This window comes from Varroa jacobsoni, unplaced genomic scaffold (assembly GCF_002532875.2).
Source record: "Varroa jacobsoni isolate VJ856 unplaced genomic scaffold, vjacob_1.0 scaffold_1107, whole genome shotgun sequence".
In the NCBI taxonomy this organism is placed as follows: domain Eukaryota; kingdom Metazoa; phylum Arthropoda; class Arachnida; order Mesostigmata; family Varroidae; genus Varroa; species Varroa jacobsoni.
In genome coordinates, this window is record NW_019214009.1 from 251,610 (window position 1) to 265,127 (window position 13,518).

Consider the following 13,518-nt stretch of genomic DNA (forward strand, 5'->3'; position numbering starts at 1 on the left):
CTAATTTGCTCTATTTTATAGGATTGACACAGCCTCGTACGTGACACCGATGCGTCTCCGCAAGTCGTCAGTAGTTCGACGTCGTCCTCAGGCATCCGAATACCCCGAAGTAAACCCCGAATTGGCCCGAATTCCCGTGCTTAGCCCCGCCCCAACTCCCGAATCGACCTTCGTTGCACAAACTCCCACGCTGATCCGCAGCTCACGCGTGATTCCTCGTCAGCGACTGACATCAGTTGTGATTCAGTCTAGCCTACCGCAATATTTATTCGAGAGTGCTCAAGTGGAAGAGCTTGTGACGCCTGAGCCAAAAAAGAAGCCCAAAGTCAAGAAGCTGCCGGACGGAACTAGGCGTATTGTCTCCAGCCGAGTGCAGCCAAAGTTGCCGGTTCCATTAACGTCTGCTCCACCGGTTACGTTCTACACAACGTTTACCTACTTAACCACGTTTCTGCATGGAACACATACTGTAAGTGACATCAATGACCCACTTAATTAGATCGTCTACCATATGTTATTGTTAATTACGAATGCTAGGTAGCGCTGTATCTGCCACAAGGCAACAACGCCGCATGGTGAAGTTTTGCATTCCTTACCACTCGTTGATCGTAAAAATTGCTGTTCGATCTTCACAGGTTTATCAAAGCCGTGAGTCCGTTGTGACCTCTATACATAGTGGTCAGGTAGATCCAACATTATTGTCGCAGATCTCGAATGGTTATGTCGATGGATCAACTGTTCCGGTAATCACAAAGACCAAGGGTCTGGCTACCACCATTGTGAATCTACAAAGTCGACTGCACATCGCAGGTGACATTGCGCCAGCATCCAGCATAGCGCCGACACCACTGATAGAGGCCACTTCAGTTACGCCCACATTCGACCTTGATCAATTAGATAATGTGAAAAAGACGGTCTACGTGTTACAAACGTTTATGTACACTGTCGTCGATGAAGCCGGCGTCACCCACACGTCGTCGAAAACTGAGATTAAGTCTAACATTTTAGCTACCCCCACAGGCCTTCTCAAGATACAGAACACAGAAGAAATGTCGATCAGGTATGTTATTATAATCAGCAAGTAAATAACATTGTATAATCCGTTCGCACTTCAGATGTGTTCCGACGATATGTGTTGTTGTTGTAACTGCGGTCTAAGCAGTATCTTCTTGTAGGAACTGATTATACGTGTATACAATGTATCATTGCCCAATTTCGATGTGTATTTCAGCAATGGTTACTTGGCGCTCGACAACACCCGCACGGTAAACCTCGCCAACGACGTTCGCAATGGCAAAACAACAAAAGTTGACCTCTCACTGCGTACCGTTGTCAAGCTGGACAACGTGGGTGACGCCATCATTCGCACACAGCCTGCTAGCTTTGAACATACGTTAGCAAGTATTGAGCCGTCCATAACGCAAACTACGACTGAATACGTACAGGTCACAAGACCTATTGTTAGCTCAACGGATATGACTCGAAAGAAGATTAAGATTAAATCGATTGTGCGTAAAAGACCGGGGGTACAAACGAGTATTTTGGAGCCGTCTCAACTGGAGAGCTCGTTCCTGTTTGAAATTACGCCGGCCTTGACTGAACCAACAGATTCCTTAACTGAGCTAATAAGCGTTACAGTTTCACCTACTAAACAAGTGAAGAGACTGAGGGTGACAGTTCGGAAAAAGGCAAGCAAGCTTGTCCGGCCAGTGCCTGAATCATCCAGCACCTTCGTTGATCAGACCTCAGCTACACCTCCTCAGATCTCGCAACCATTCCAAGTTGTAACTAAGAGCAACAAGACCAGACTTAAAGCAAGCAAGATTATCTCGCGTCGGGTACGACCATCCGATCTAATTCGTCAATCACCAGTAATCTCGGTTACTCCTGTGGCTTTTACAACCACGACGCGCCTGCCGATCGAAGTGTCTGGCTCAACAGAATATCGTGACGTTGAATTGACCACCTATTCGCTGGTCACCTCAACGATCACGCCCAGCTTTTTCCCGTCCAGCCCGCATCTTGCAAGACCTATACAGTCCTCACCGGTCGTTCTCACCTACTTCACAACAACAACATACACCATACCGATTACTCGTAATGGGGCCACAACCTATTCCACGAGTGAGCACACCAACAGCCGCATAGTGACCCAGTATCCTGAACCCTCCTCTCTGCAGCCATCACTTGTACTAGATGCTGCTCTTGTAAATGAACTTCAGACCCCACGCATCTCCGACTTTGAGACAAAGACGATGTTTACGACTTACACGTATTATACAACTTACTTCGTCAATGGATCAACATCGGTAATCAGCTCTCTGAACGTCATCTCCAATACACTTCAAGTAAGAAGTCACCAGGGAAAGCTATCGTCCCCTTACTGTGTGGTATACACTCGTATACCGCACATTAAATATGTATAGTAGATTTAATTCGAATTTCTATTCGACATCTACTTATGCACACATCCTGCAATTTCCTGATATCAATAATTATCCGTTAGAAACCAAACGAATGGAACACACTGACACATCTTCGTTTTATTCTCCTGCTAACTAATGCACTGCCTTATTTCTATAGGTTCCACTCCTCTCAATTCTGCCGACTCCTGCCACTCCTCTGACAATTCTCAAAACCTCCGAGCGTCTCAAGGTATCGACGTCATACAGCACATTTACGTTCTACGCCACTCTGTTCAACGGCACCTCTTCTCTCGTTACTCCGTTCGAAGAAGTACAAAGTCAGGTGTTCACGCTCACAGAGTCGTTCGTCGTCACACGGACGGTCAGCATTGCTCCAACAGCGGGTGCTGCTTTGCCATCTGACATTTTGCAGAGCGTCCTTCCTGATCAACCTCCACAAGAACCGGTCAGATCAACGCAGACCTCCTCAGTCCCGTCCTTTACTCTGTTTACACTTGCACCTGGGTCGACATCATCCTCGCGTTCGGGCCCGCTGGTTCCTTCCGTCAAAACTTTCCTCACGACGTTCACCTATTTCACAACGTTCTTCCGTCAGTCCTCTTCGTATGTGGTCAGTAAAGAATCAGTGGTCACGAGCTACGCAACCTTATTCGTCGACCAGGCAAAACTTAAGCCTACAACGACAAAGCGACCTGTCAGCACTACAACGAAGCTCGATCCACGAGTCCCGTACACAACCTACACATCGTATACCACTTATACGTTCTACACGACATTGTTCGGTGGCAAAGACAAGATCGTCATCTCGAGCGAGCAGATTGTGCCTCAGGTAAAAGCTTGCCTCTTTCTCGGATTGCTGTGGTAGTATTTGCGCTATACTTTTAGCGCTTGAATAATTAATACTATTTTTTGTCAACTCTTCACTCTATAATTTTTCTCTTTCCTATATTCTGTACAACTAAACAGGTGGTCACTATGCGGTTGGATGGATCTACAACCAAGATCACTCCTACGACAACCCAGTATTCCACCTACACCGCTCCACCTGTCACGGACGACCTCGTCCCCTCAACGGAGACTCAAGAAGTTCGCAAACCACTGGTTACAGTGACTTCAATGTCTTCGCCATCAGCTTCGTTCTTCTCTCCATCGTCGACCACTACTACCAGTACGTACGAAGTTGTTAGTCGTCCAACGGAGACCACCATGACAGCACTATCGGAAACGAGCACTGTTACATCTTCCACAACCGAACGAGCTGTTGAAACAACGACAACCCTGTTTACCATACCAACTGTTGCACTGCCAGAAATTATCATCCGGGACGACAAACCCACAGTGTCACTTACCAAAAAATCATCCACAGTCACGTCAACGGCTCCGCTCACTACCTTACCACATACCCAAACATTGATCCTGTCAAGCTCAACCAGATTCTTCGGGAGAGATCGGCGACTCACACATATTGGATCTGGAAGTATACTGTTCCTTATTACTGGTCAAGATGGACTTCTCACCCGATCACAGGGTCTTACCGCGACAGCCAGTGCAACGATTGCTACTACTGCCATCGAGCCGACAGCGACGACGACAACGACAACGACGACGGCGACAACGACGACGGCGACAACGACAACGACAACGACGGCGGCGACGACAACGACCACCACCACTGTCGGGGCAACTCAGATTGCGCCGTCGAATACTCAGCCTGGGACAATCCTTGACCTCACCGACATCCTTGGCGGTAAGGGAGGTAAGCTTGGCGAGGCAATCAAAGGTATTGTCAATCTATTCAACACGAAGAACACGACGACTAATCCCGATGCTGCCACTAGTCAAATCAGTCGGAAAGACTCTTCTCTACCTGCTGGACCAGTCATGGTGTCGAGCCAAGAACCTGTGTTCATTCCGCTTAGTCCCGTTCTCGATATTTCCAGTTTCATCAAACCTGCCGCTACTTCAGCCAGCATAGCGCCAACAAGTGTGCACTCTAAGCTTACCCCGATCTATAAACCTGACGAAACGAAAGAAGGAAAAGGGCTCCACATTTCCCGTGAGAAGCTTATGTCCGATATATCAAAGGCCATGACAAAGGCAACATCTGCCCAGACGTCTACAGTGGCGTCCAAAAGCATCATCCCCTCAAAGACAACTGGTTTTGAGACGACGCCTTTGGAGAGCGTATCGGTCATCGTTGGGGCGGAAACAATCTTTTTCGATGAGGGTACAAGTACTGAGCTTGCGGATAGCACGAGTGAAGCAACGGAGGTTTCCACTTCGACCACTGGAATCCATCCAACGTTTGTACAGACCGTTGGATCTGCACCCGCAACGGTCAGTCCTAGTCCCGAGGTTTCTGTGGAGATCTCACATGAGTCTTCAGTGGCGCCCAAATACGAGGTGCAAGCCCAATCTTCAATCGTTGTTCAGCCTACAGCAAGTAGCAGTCCAGTTGAAAGTATTGTTTCCGAAAGCAGCATTCGGCCAAGCAGACCAACAATTTACTTCCAGGTATCTTCAACTGCGACCACCCCCGGTCCTAAACCGGTTAGCGAGGTGGATTACGGTGGAGTCAAAGTGTTCATTGCCGGTCGCGGCAGCAGAAAACCTGTTGAACCTGTTATCAAGCCGGAGAATCCACAAACAACTAGAAAGCCCCTTCCTAATATCTTTAAGGTACCGTTATCTTTTTTCTTTTCTTTTTTTTTATTCTTGCGAGTACAACATGGCCGTCCATCTTTATTTTTGGGACACTCGAGGTTGTAACATTTTACTTTTTCGTCAGGAAAGCATTTTTATGCTTTAGGCGAGACGTATTCGAATTTCAATCACAAGCAGACATAAGATATATTTTGGCACAGAATCTCAGGTCAATTAGTTTCTAACTTGCCTAACTTTCACAGGTCGGAACTCGAAAAGGTCCAGGTACAACGACCAAGCCTCCCTACACCGGCCCTAAAGTTAAGATCAGCTTCCCCAAACCGCCTCCTGCCGCTAGCGATATCGGACAAACTAGTGACGACTTCAACGACATCTTCAGCGCTTTCCAGCCGTTTAATAGCACGATCAAAGAGGTCTTATTCAATATATGTATATACAATTCTCACTAGAAAGGCATACCTCATGCACGATTTAGCCTCGCATTTTCGAACTATGCAGCTGAACCTCCTTATCATGTGTAGATTGTGGGCATTGGTAGAAGTAACTGACTTTATATATATATATATATATATATATATGGCACTCTGTCAGAGTTATCTATGGCTGGATTCCTTTAATTAGCAATAAAATCGTAGAGATCGACTCAGGATAGCTTCTGTAACATCGAGACCGCCTTTGTGAATTTGCTTGAATAGCAACCGGACGGACCCACCCCAACGCCTCTCTGCTATCCGAGTTGCGACAGTTCCCGGCACGAAACCTGCGCGCCTAATCCATCGAAGTCCGCTCGCAACAAATACATTTGCGTTTGTCGTCCTGGCTATACAAGGGATCCCGATGGTACATCTAATCGTTGCATTGGTAAGCACCCTAGTTGCGTTTTACTAGATAATATCTGAGGTTCGATTTACTAATGATCGTGCGTTAATTCGGTACTTGGTCCCACATAACACGATTACTATTACTTTTCTCCAGATCTAGCTGATTGACTGTAGCAAGGCTAAGTTGTTATTGCTAATTTCTTGACTATACTTATTATCCATTCACGACATAGTGGATAGCATGCAACAGATTTTCTTCCGCATAAAATCTAGATATGTAAGCGATATAATTTCGTCGTTTACAGTACTCGCCATGTAGAGTTAATTCAGTTTATGGACGTTTTTGGTTTGCTATTTGGTATTTAGCCTCACAAACGTTCCTTCTGCCCGTTCATCTTATTCGGGCATCATCGAAAGGATCTGCCCACTCACAAATGCCGCGGCTTCTGCATGCCCTCAAAGTTTCGGTATGTTTTTACGGTAAACGTAAAGAATCGTTTTTGCCACAGCGTAATTTAACCTATTTTATCATTGAGTTAAGTAGTTGTACTCTAAAGCTTTAGATTTTTAATAGGAAACCAGTTGTTGCATAAGGCTAAAACGGACTGGCGCCAATTCGCTGATGAAGGCCCACAGGCCGTGACGCGGTGAGGGCCATTCTGAAATTGTAAAAAGTGTAGTGATGTGAACGCGGGGGGCTGATGTAGCCAATATTGAAAAGCTTAATAATTAATAAAAATTTGAGTCTTAGTTCGGGATCGACCTAAAGGTCCCAGGATTGTGATCCCGGCCCTCTGTTCGCCGCGCTATGCGCTGCGTTATAGATTTTTCCTTCACGTTCAAAAAGCGTACGGAACTGATGCCTCCGGAATATGATTAGCGCTAACTAAATGGAGTAAGCTAGCTCATACAATCAGAGATTTAATTGTAATGCACTAATAGCGAATAGAACAAACGCTGAATAAATTCAGTATCGTATCTGTGTCTTTTTGCAATTTCAGCTTGAACAGATGTACAGCGACCATCTTGGCTTCCCCAAGGGATCCTTGCTTGACGCCAAAATCAACTCGGTTCAGAAGGTCACCAACTATCAAAACGAATCTTCTGTAAGTTATAGAGTATATTTTATATACTTTCTTTATACGATAATGCTAGTTATTAAGTACAGCGTTTGCCGAGCTTTTTCAAGATACTGCTGACACAAGTACCGACACCTTAGAAAATTAACAATTTCTAACGTTTCCGCTGCTTTCCCTCTATTATGTCTCTACTTTATCTTTTGTAGCTGGCCCTCACTCTGGTACTATCACAAAGAGCCTCCAACGCGGACATATCGTTACCGTTGCTTTCGGAGCAGCTGACTCGAAGCGCTTCGGCTCTTAACGCCTCGCTTGTATCGTTGCAATCGCCCTTCTTACTACTGGCGTCCGCTCCTATTGAAGCACTTCAGGATCTTGATGAGTGCACTTTTGCTGATCTTAACGATTGCAGCTACTACGCTCGATGTATAAATGTACCGGGTAAGCACATTTGGCATTAGCGTTTACAAGTTATTAGCTTGAATAACAAGTTCCTGTTGAAGTATTGATGGCGCTAGCATCGGATCGACTGATTGTTTCTAGTTAAGGGTAATTGTTTTGACTGTCGGGCGTATGCTCCATTATCTTCATTGGGCTGTTGTCGTCATAAGCGGTGATTAGGTACATTCAGTCATGAAGCTCGAAAATATGCATATACGACCATGTCTTCTCCACTCTCTTTGCACTGGAAAAAGCGTTGATAAGACAACAAGAATAATTTGCGAGATCAGCTCTGAGCGTACAGAAGCCGTTACTACTTGCCAGCTTTGGTCGGATCGCTTCAAAACAGAAAATTTCGAATTGAATGGCAAACACTCTGGACGGTCCCAAAAAATGGGCACTTCGTAAGCAAAATGGCTTAGATGACTTATCTACTGTTTGTATGTTCTGGGAAAGACCGAGAAAAAAGGAACCGGACCACCATAGACTTAGTGAAAATAACAAGCAGTCGATAAGGACAACATGGCTTGCGTTGCTTGCACGGCAGAGATGATAGAAGATTGTTTTCTACGACACCTTTAAACGCGAGCCAGAATAGTTAGACTCTGTCAGCTCAATGCCATGAAGGAATATTAGTTACTGAAAGCTGCATCTTTGCATATGATGGGATAAAGGGGGTGCTGTACTATGGACTGCCCGAACCCTGGAGAAGAACCATAGGAGCTCGTTTAGAAAATCCACTCATTTGGGCCACGAAATAGAACGAAAAAGGTCCTGGATTGGTAAAAGGTGGCGCAAAGTAATATGATTGCACGAGGACGCTATATCAAATACTGCTTCGATAATCTATCAAGCAGTTAATGAAAAAGTTCCCACGCAGTGTATAGCTCGCAATCCGCTCGATATAATTTTCACTAGCTTCAGTCAGTGCAAGCGGCGTAGCTCTAAAAAATTAGTCTGCAAATGGATCGACGAATGAGTGTCTACCAAGGATGAAGCCTTTTTTTCCCCATGAACTATCAGAAAGAGGGGCAAACGTCGTAAAAAAGAAGGACACTATCTTAAGTAAAATGTGCTCGCTTCTTTCTTCGGAAGATAAAAAACACTTAAAGGAACACTCAAAGGAGCTTCCAAACGTAACTTAATATATTATAATTTTGTCTAGGAGCATTTTTTGTTATGTAATTTCTTTAATGAAGAAATTTTTTACCTATTAGCTAGTTCAACTCAGATATGATGCCGACATTGAATTGATATTATTCTGATGTGACGAGCGTGAAGGATAAGTCAAGTAGTTGCAATATAGTAATAGCTCGTTTCGTCGATAGGCTCATTCCACTGCGAGTGTAAATCGGGCTACCAGGATCTGGACGTGGATTCTCCCGGCAGAACTTGCTCGTCGGAAATCAAGAACTGCCAGTTCTGCAGTGCTCGAGGAAGCTGCATTTTGGGTATTGACAATGGCATCGAGAAGACTACCTGTCGCTGTAATACGATGTACCTTGGAAGACGCTGCGAGATTAACGGATTAGGTTGGTTTTTGTTTTCATTTCAGCCCTTCCAATTTTCCTAGCAAAAATCAAAAGACACTCATGCAGCTTCCGACAAATAATTTTTCAAGAGCGTAATTATACGGTGTATTTCAAATGGCTCGTTTATTGAAGGAAGCAATTTTCCTTCCTCACCGTTACACAGCAGTAACAGTTTTTTAGCGGTTTTCATCGCGTGGACTTATGCAGGATTTTTTTTTTCTTACAGTATTAGCTATAGCACTTCCAATCGCGTTGTCCTTGCTCACCGTGACGGTGTGCTGTTCGGTCAAACGCTGTAGGCCACGATATCGATCCGCGACTGTCAAACCTCCATTGCCACCAACGAAAATTGCCATGGGTAAGTGACCATCGCCAGGACAATACCACAGAATAAGCAACCTCTCTTCTAAATAAACATCCGATAAACGCCGTAGGCCGTTCATTCTACCTACATGTACACAAAAGCAACGTTATCTACTAAAAAATTGCGGTACCAAGATATCTCCAACGACACAGTTCGTTTGTTTCCGATCGCTATACTTACGTTGCTTAATAGTAACAGTTGCCCACGACTATTATTACAGCCTATCCAGGTGGCGGATCGTTGCTAGCGTCATCTGATAAAGGGCATTCCGATAAGACCCAGATGATAAGTGACAGCTCAAGCGAGGGCGAAACTAGTCAAGGTGGCGATCCGCATGGCTGGCACGGACATGGCCATCACCCACACAGCCACCACGGACCCATTGATGGTCGTCACACACAGGTTTGTTCAAGTCAACTTAATACTAACTCATTCACTAAGGCTGACAAAATACCATATTAAGAGATATTCGTTACAACCCCAAACGCATAGGCCCCGTAAAAATGCTTAGCGTTAACAACAGGCCAAAAAGTATGTCTGTTCGTGTCCTTTGCAGATGTCGTCCGGAGGCTACAGTGGTTACGGGGACAGTCTAGCTGAAACGCTTTCGGCACACCCGCTCCCATCAATAGTAATTCCACGAGTCCGGCCTAAGCTTCCTGCACGACAACGGTGAACAAAACGGTGCAGGAGCCTTGGAAAGTACGCAGCATAAAGCATAAATTCGAAGCATAAATTATGAAAAAAAAAGTCAACTCCCATTCCCCCCAAAATTTAGTTGTCGAAAAGGGATGGCATGTGGACTGAACGAAGATTATATAACCAGTCTATTTATTTCGCTGTTTGCTTCTCATGGCAACAGCTTCACTACACAATCTAAACGCACCGTACAACCATATCAGGACAAGAGAGAAGAGATGTGGAAGTTCAAAAAAATCAGAGAAACTGTTTCTGTCGTGCAAGTGTTGTCCTTTCGTTGAAAGACGCGTTCTCGCTCTAGATATTGAGCATGGCTACGTTGATTTTACACATAGAAGCAGGCCAACTATTATACTTTGCATGGAATAAACGCGAAAATTTCAGATAGACGGATGGATAAAAAGTGAAACGGGTCGAGAATGATCATTATCTCCGTGTTATACAACGGTGTCATAAGCGACTGCTGTCGCAGAAAAAAATTGCACTCGATGAAAGCTAACTTATTGCGCTACCCGTTATATAAAAGATATAACGCCTAAGGCAAAAAGTGAAACGTTGATAACAACATAAGCGAACGCTAGGTAACAATAGTTTCGTTATATGCGATGCTAGCGCGAAAATAAGGGAGCCATTGCTTTGTTCTTATTGCCAACACCTCCCGACAGGCGGCTCTGCAGACTGCGCAGATACGTATCGTCTGCGACGCGTAGTTTGGTTCGTTTACTCCCATGTGGGCCTGTTCTTAAGTTAATAGTATCCTTAAATATATATATTTAAGGAATAATTAATGTAATATCGACGCCTTCTCGGCGAGGAACTAAGAAAACTCCTAACAGAAATATAAGCATCTGATGATGCGACTCTTTTTTTTACCCAACAACTGACGAAGACAGTAGCAGATAGGCTCTCCTCACCGTTGAATACATATTGCGTACAACAAACTTTCAGTGGCGCCTACTAACTACCAAGCTCACTGTGTTTAATTACAAATTAGTAGCCGAATACGTAAGGTGCGATTATAACGCAGTCCTATTAACAAATTATGACGCTTGGTGACTGACGAAAGGGTAAGACTATGTAATAGCAAGTCTGAGGGAAAATTCAAGCAAAACTATCAGCACTTAACTGTCACTCTAATCGAAGACAGACGACAGCTTTCGGAAGTCGATGAGACATTTATAGACAAAGAATGGATAGCAAAAAAAAAAAAACAGAAAAGGAAATCGAACAGCGAAAGGTTTATAGTACCTTTTAGTTTCGTCATAGGCCTTTTTTATGTTACTGATTCTGGAGTCCTAAAGGACCCGCTAGTAAATGTTCTTCTCGGCCTGGAACAAATACGTTCCAGGGTGGTAGGTTCCGGGTCGGGAAAGACTCAGGTCGCCCCGATGGGTTGCGCCCAATGTTGTGCCATCCACAAAAAAGGTTCGTGAAATTTCCGAAAAGCCGCAGGACAAAGCGGGGTGTTTCGAGATTTTCTTCTGAGGACATGAAAGTCTAACGTTGTTACTTATAGTTTATGCATGTTGAGACTGATCTGAATATTATTATTATCTTAATTAGAATTAATGTTATTTTTATAATTCTTTGTTTACGTAGCGAGAAAGGAACGTGTATCTGAAGCGCGTTATTGTGGCAGCGGTAGAAACAGAAACAAAACAGCAAACCGACGCGTAAAGGCACAGTCTCTGCCCTGGCCTTAATTCATTAAATTTGGGCTGCCCACCCGAAACAAGTCTTTACCACAGTGGCGAAGGGTAGACCAAACATTGCACTAAAAGCAAAAAGAACTAGGTTCAACGTTCGAAGATAAACTCAAAAATGATAAATGTTATTATCAGCATCGACATCAACCATTCTCTAGTGCTATCAGTTGCTGAAGCTCCATTGTGATCGCACATCCTGCCAGTAGTTACGGGCAGGCTTTTAGGTAGATCATGACGACAAAATCGATCGATTGATGACAAGGGAGAGAAAAGAAAATAATCATAAATGCTAATTCTGACTAGATAATTGCAACGATGATAAAGGAAAGGTTGTCACGAACGGTGATGAGAAACCAAATCATTTTGATCATTGGTGGGCTAGAGGGGTCGAAAGTACAATGATATTGATACAACAAAGTTACCTGAAACAAAGTTTCTAGATATACAGCGGAATAGGAAGAAAAAACCATGGGCAAGTCAATGGCAGTGAACGGATAACTAAATAAGTGTTACAGATTAATATCACCATTTCTATTCATCTAAATATACTACTTATGGTTGGTCTAATGTTACTATTCATACGCACGATTTGCCCGGTGGGCTGCGAAGTACGACTAGGTTTGGCTCGATCTGCATTGATTTTGGGGAAAAATTCGTGATCCACTGCCTGTGTTTATCTTTATGGAACTCTAAGTATAGACTCTTTACCGGTTACCAAGTTATCGGGCGGAATCATGCATGCACGCGTAACTCGCTACCTCGTCAATAAGATCAACGAAGTTTACGGGATCGTTTTGCTCAAATGAGGTGTTCAATTGTTTTGTTGTCATCATTAATTTTTAAAGCCATTGTTGGCGTTTATCGCGGATCCTCAGTGTTGAACAACGACAAAAACTCAGCGACTACGACTACGGTTACTGTGACAATATACTACAATCGACTATGTGTTAACAATTGGTTTTCATCCCTTTTAGTCTTCCAGCGAATGTGTTATTATATCAATAAATAATATGGAATAATAGGCACTCACTCGATTTGAAATCCGGCACGCTGCCCGCCGCGCTGAGACGTTGAAATTGCTTGACGAAATGTTGTTGGCTGTCGATCTTAAACCAGACGACGTACATAAGCTAGATTGGTCGTTGCTTCTGTTATCGATTTGTTGGTGGAAGCATTAAGTTGTGCACACTCTCTGATTGTTATTATATATCTTTAACGTGTCCAGGTTCATTATTGTTGGCCGAGCAGTGACGTTTACCAATTGTAAAACTACTTACATTTATGTATATCCAGTGTCCTGGTACTCCAAAACAGCAGCACATTTTCCATTCAATAAATTTTTTCATAATGTCCTATTATTTACAATTTTTAGTACGACAGCATCATTGAGACGAAACGAATTCGAGTTGAAACATTGTGATATTACCAATCGATGTTGACATTATGCAGACTGTAAATAAACGTTTGGTTGTGTTTTATCGAAAAATCTAACTGGCCTTTAATCGCACTTATAGTTACGAAGCTGATTGCTATCGTATCATATTGTTTGTTTAGGGGCTTGTATTTATGGGTTATGCCCTTCTGGAGGCTTAACAAAAAAAACTTGTTGAAAATTGAAAACATACCTAGGCCTCGTAAAACTTCTAGGATTACTTAATGAACGGCTATTGCGATCAACCGTGAAAGACGAACTCTGTAACGAGATTACATATATAATCGTATAGAGAGTATATAACGGGGGGGGGGGGGGGTCTTATTCATACATATGTGTGGTAAGTAGAAGTTA

The 13,518-nt window shown here is 43.8% G+C and overlaps 1 protein-coding gene across 1 annotated transcript in view; it reads left to right on the forward strand.

The window, feature by feature from the left end:
- Window positions 1-13,218, forward strand: part of LOC111266662 (uncharacterized) — a 135,428-nt gene extending 122,210 nt beyond the window's left edge. Inside the window, exons 24-37 of the mRNA XM_086971000.1 lie at window positions 22-469; window positions 636-1,060; window positions 1,232-2,348; window positions 2,584-3,255; window positions 3,393-5,105; window positions 5,333-5,503; window positions 5,786-5,951; window positions 6,278-6,378; window positions 6,913-7,017; window positions 7,197-7,431; window positions 8,760-8,963; window positions 9,190-9,321; window positions 9,548-9,729; window positions 9,884-13,218. Of these exons, the coding sequence (XP_086827126.1) occupies window positions 22-469; window positions 636-1,060; window positions 1,232-2,348; window positions 2,584-3,255; window positions 3,393-5,105; window positions 5,333-5,503; window positions 5,786-5,951; window positions 6,278-6,378; window positions 6,913-7,017; window positions 7,197-7,431; window positions 8,760-8,963; window positions 9,190-9,321; window positions 9,548-9,729; window positions 9,884-10,003 (5,791 nt within the window). The 3' untranslated portion in view covers window positions 10,004-13,218. The remainder of the gene's footprint in view (window positions 1-21; window positions 470-635; window positions 1,061-1,231; window positions 2,349-2,583; window positions 3,256-3,392; window positions 5,106-5,332; window positions 5,504-5,785; window positions 5,952-6,277; window positions 6,379-6,912; window positions 7,018-7,196; window positions 7,432-8,759; window positions 8,964-9,189; window positions 9,322-9,547; window positions 9,730-9,883) is intronic.
- Window positions 13,219-13,518: the final 300 nt, after the last annotated feature.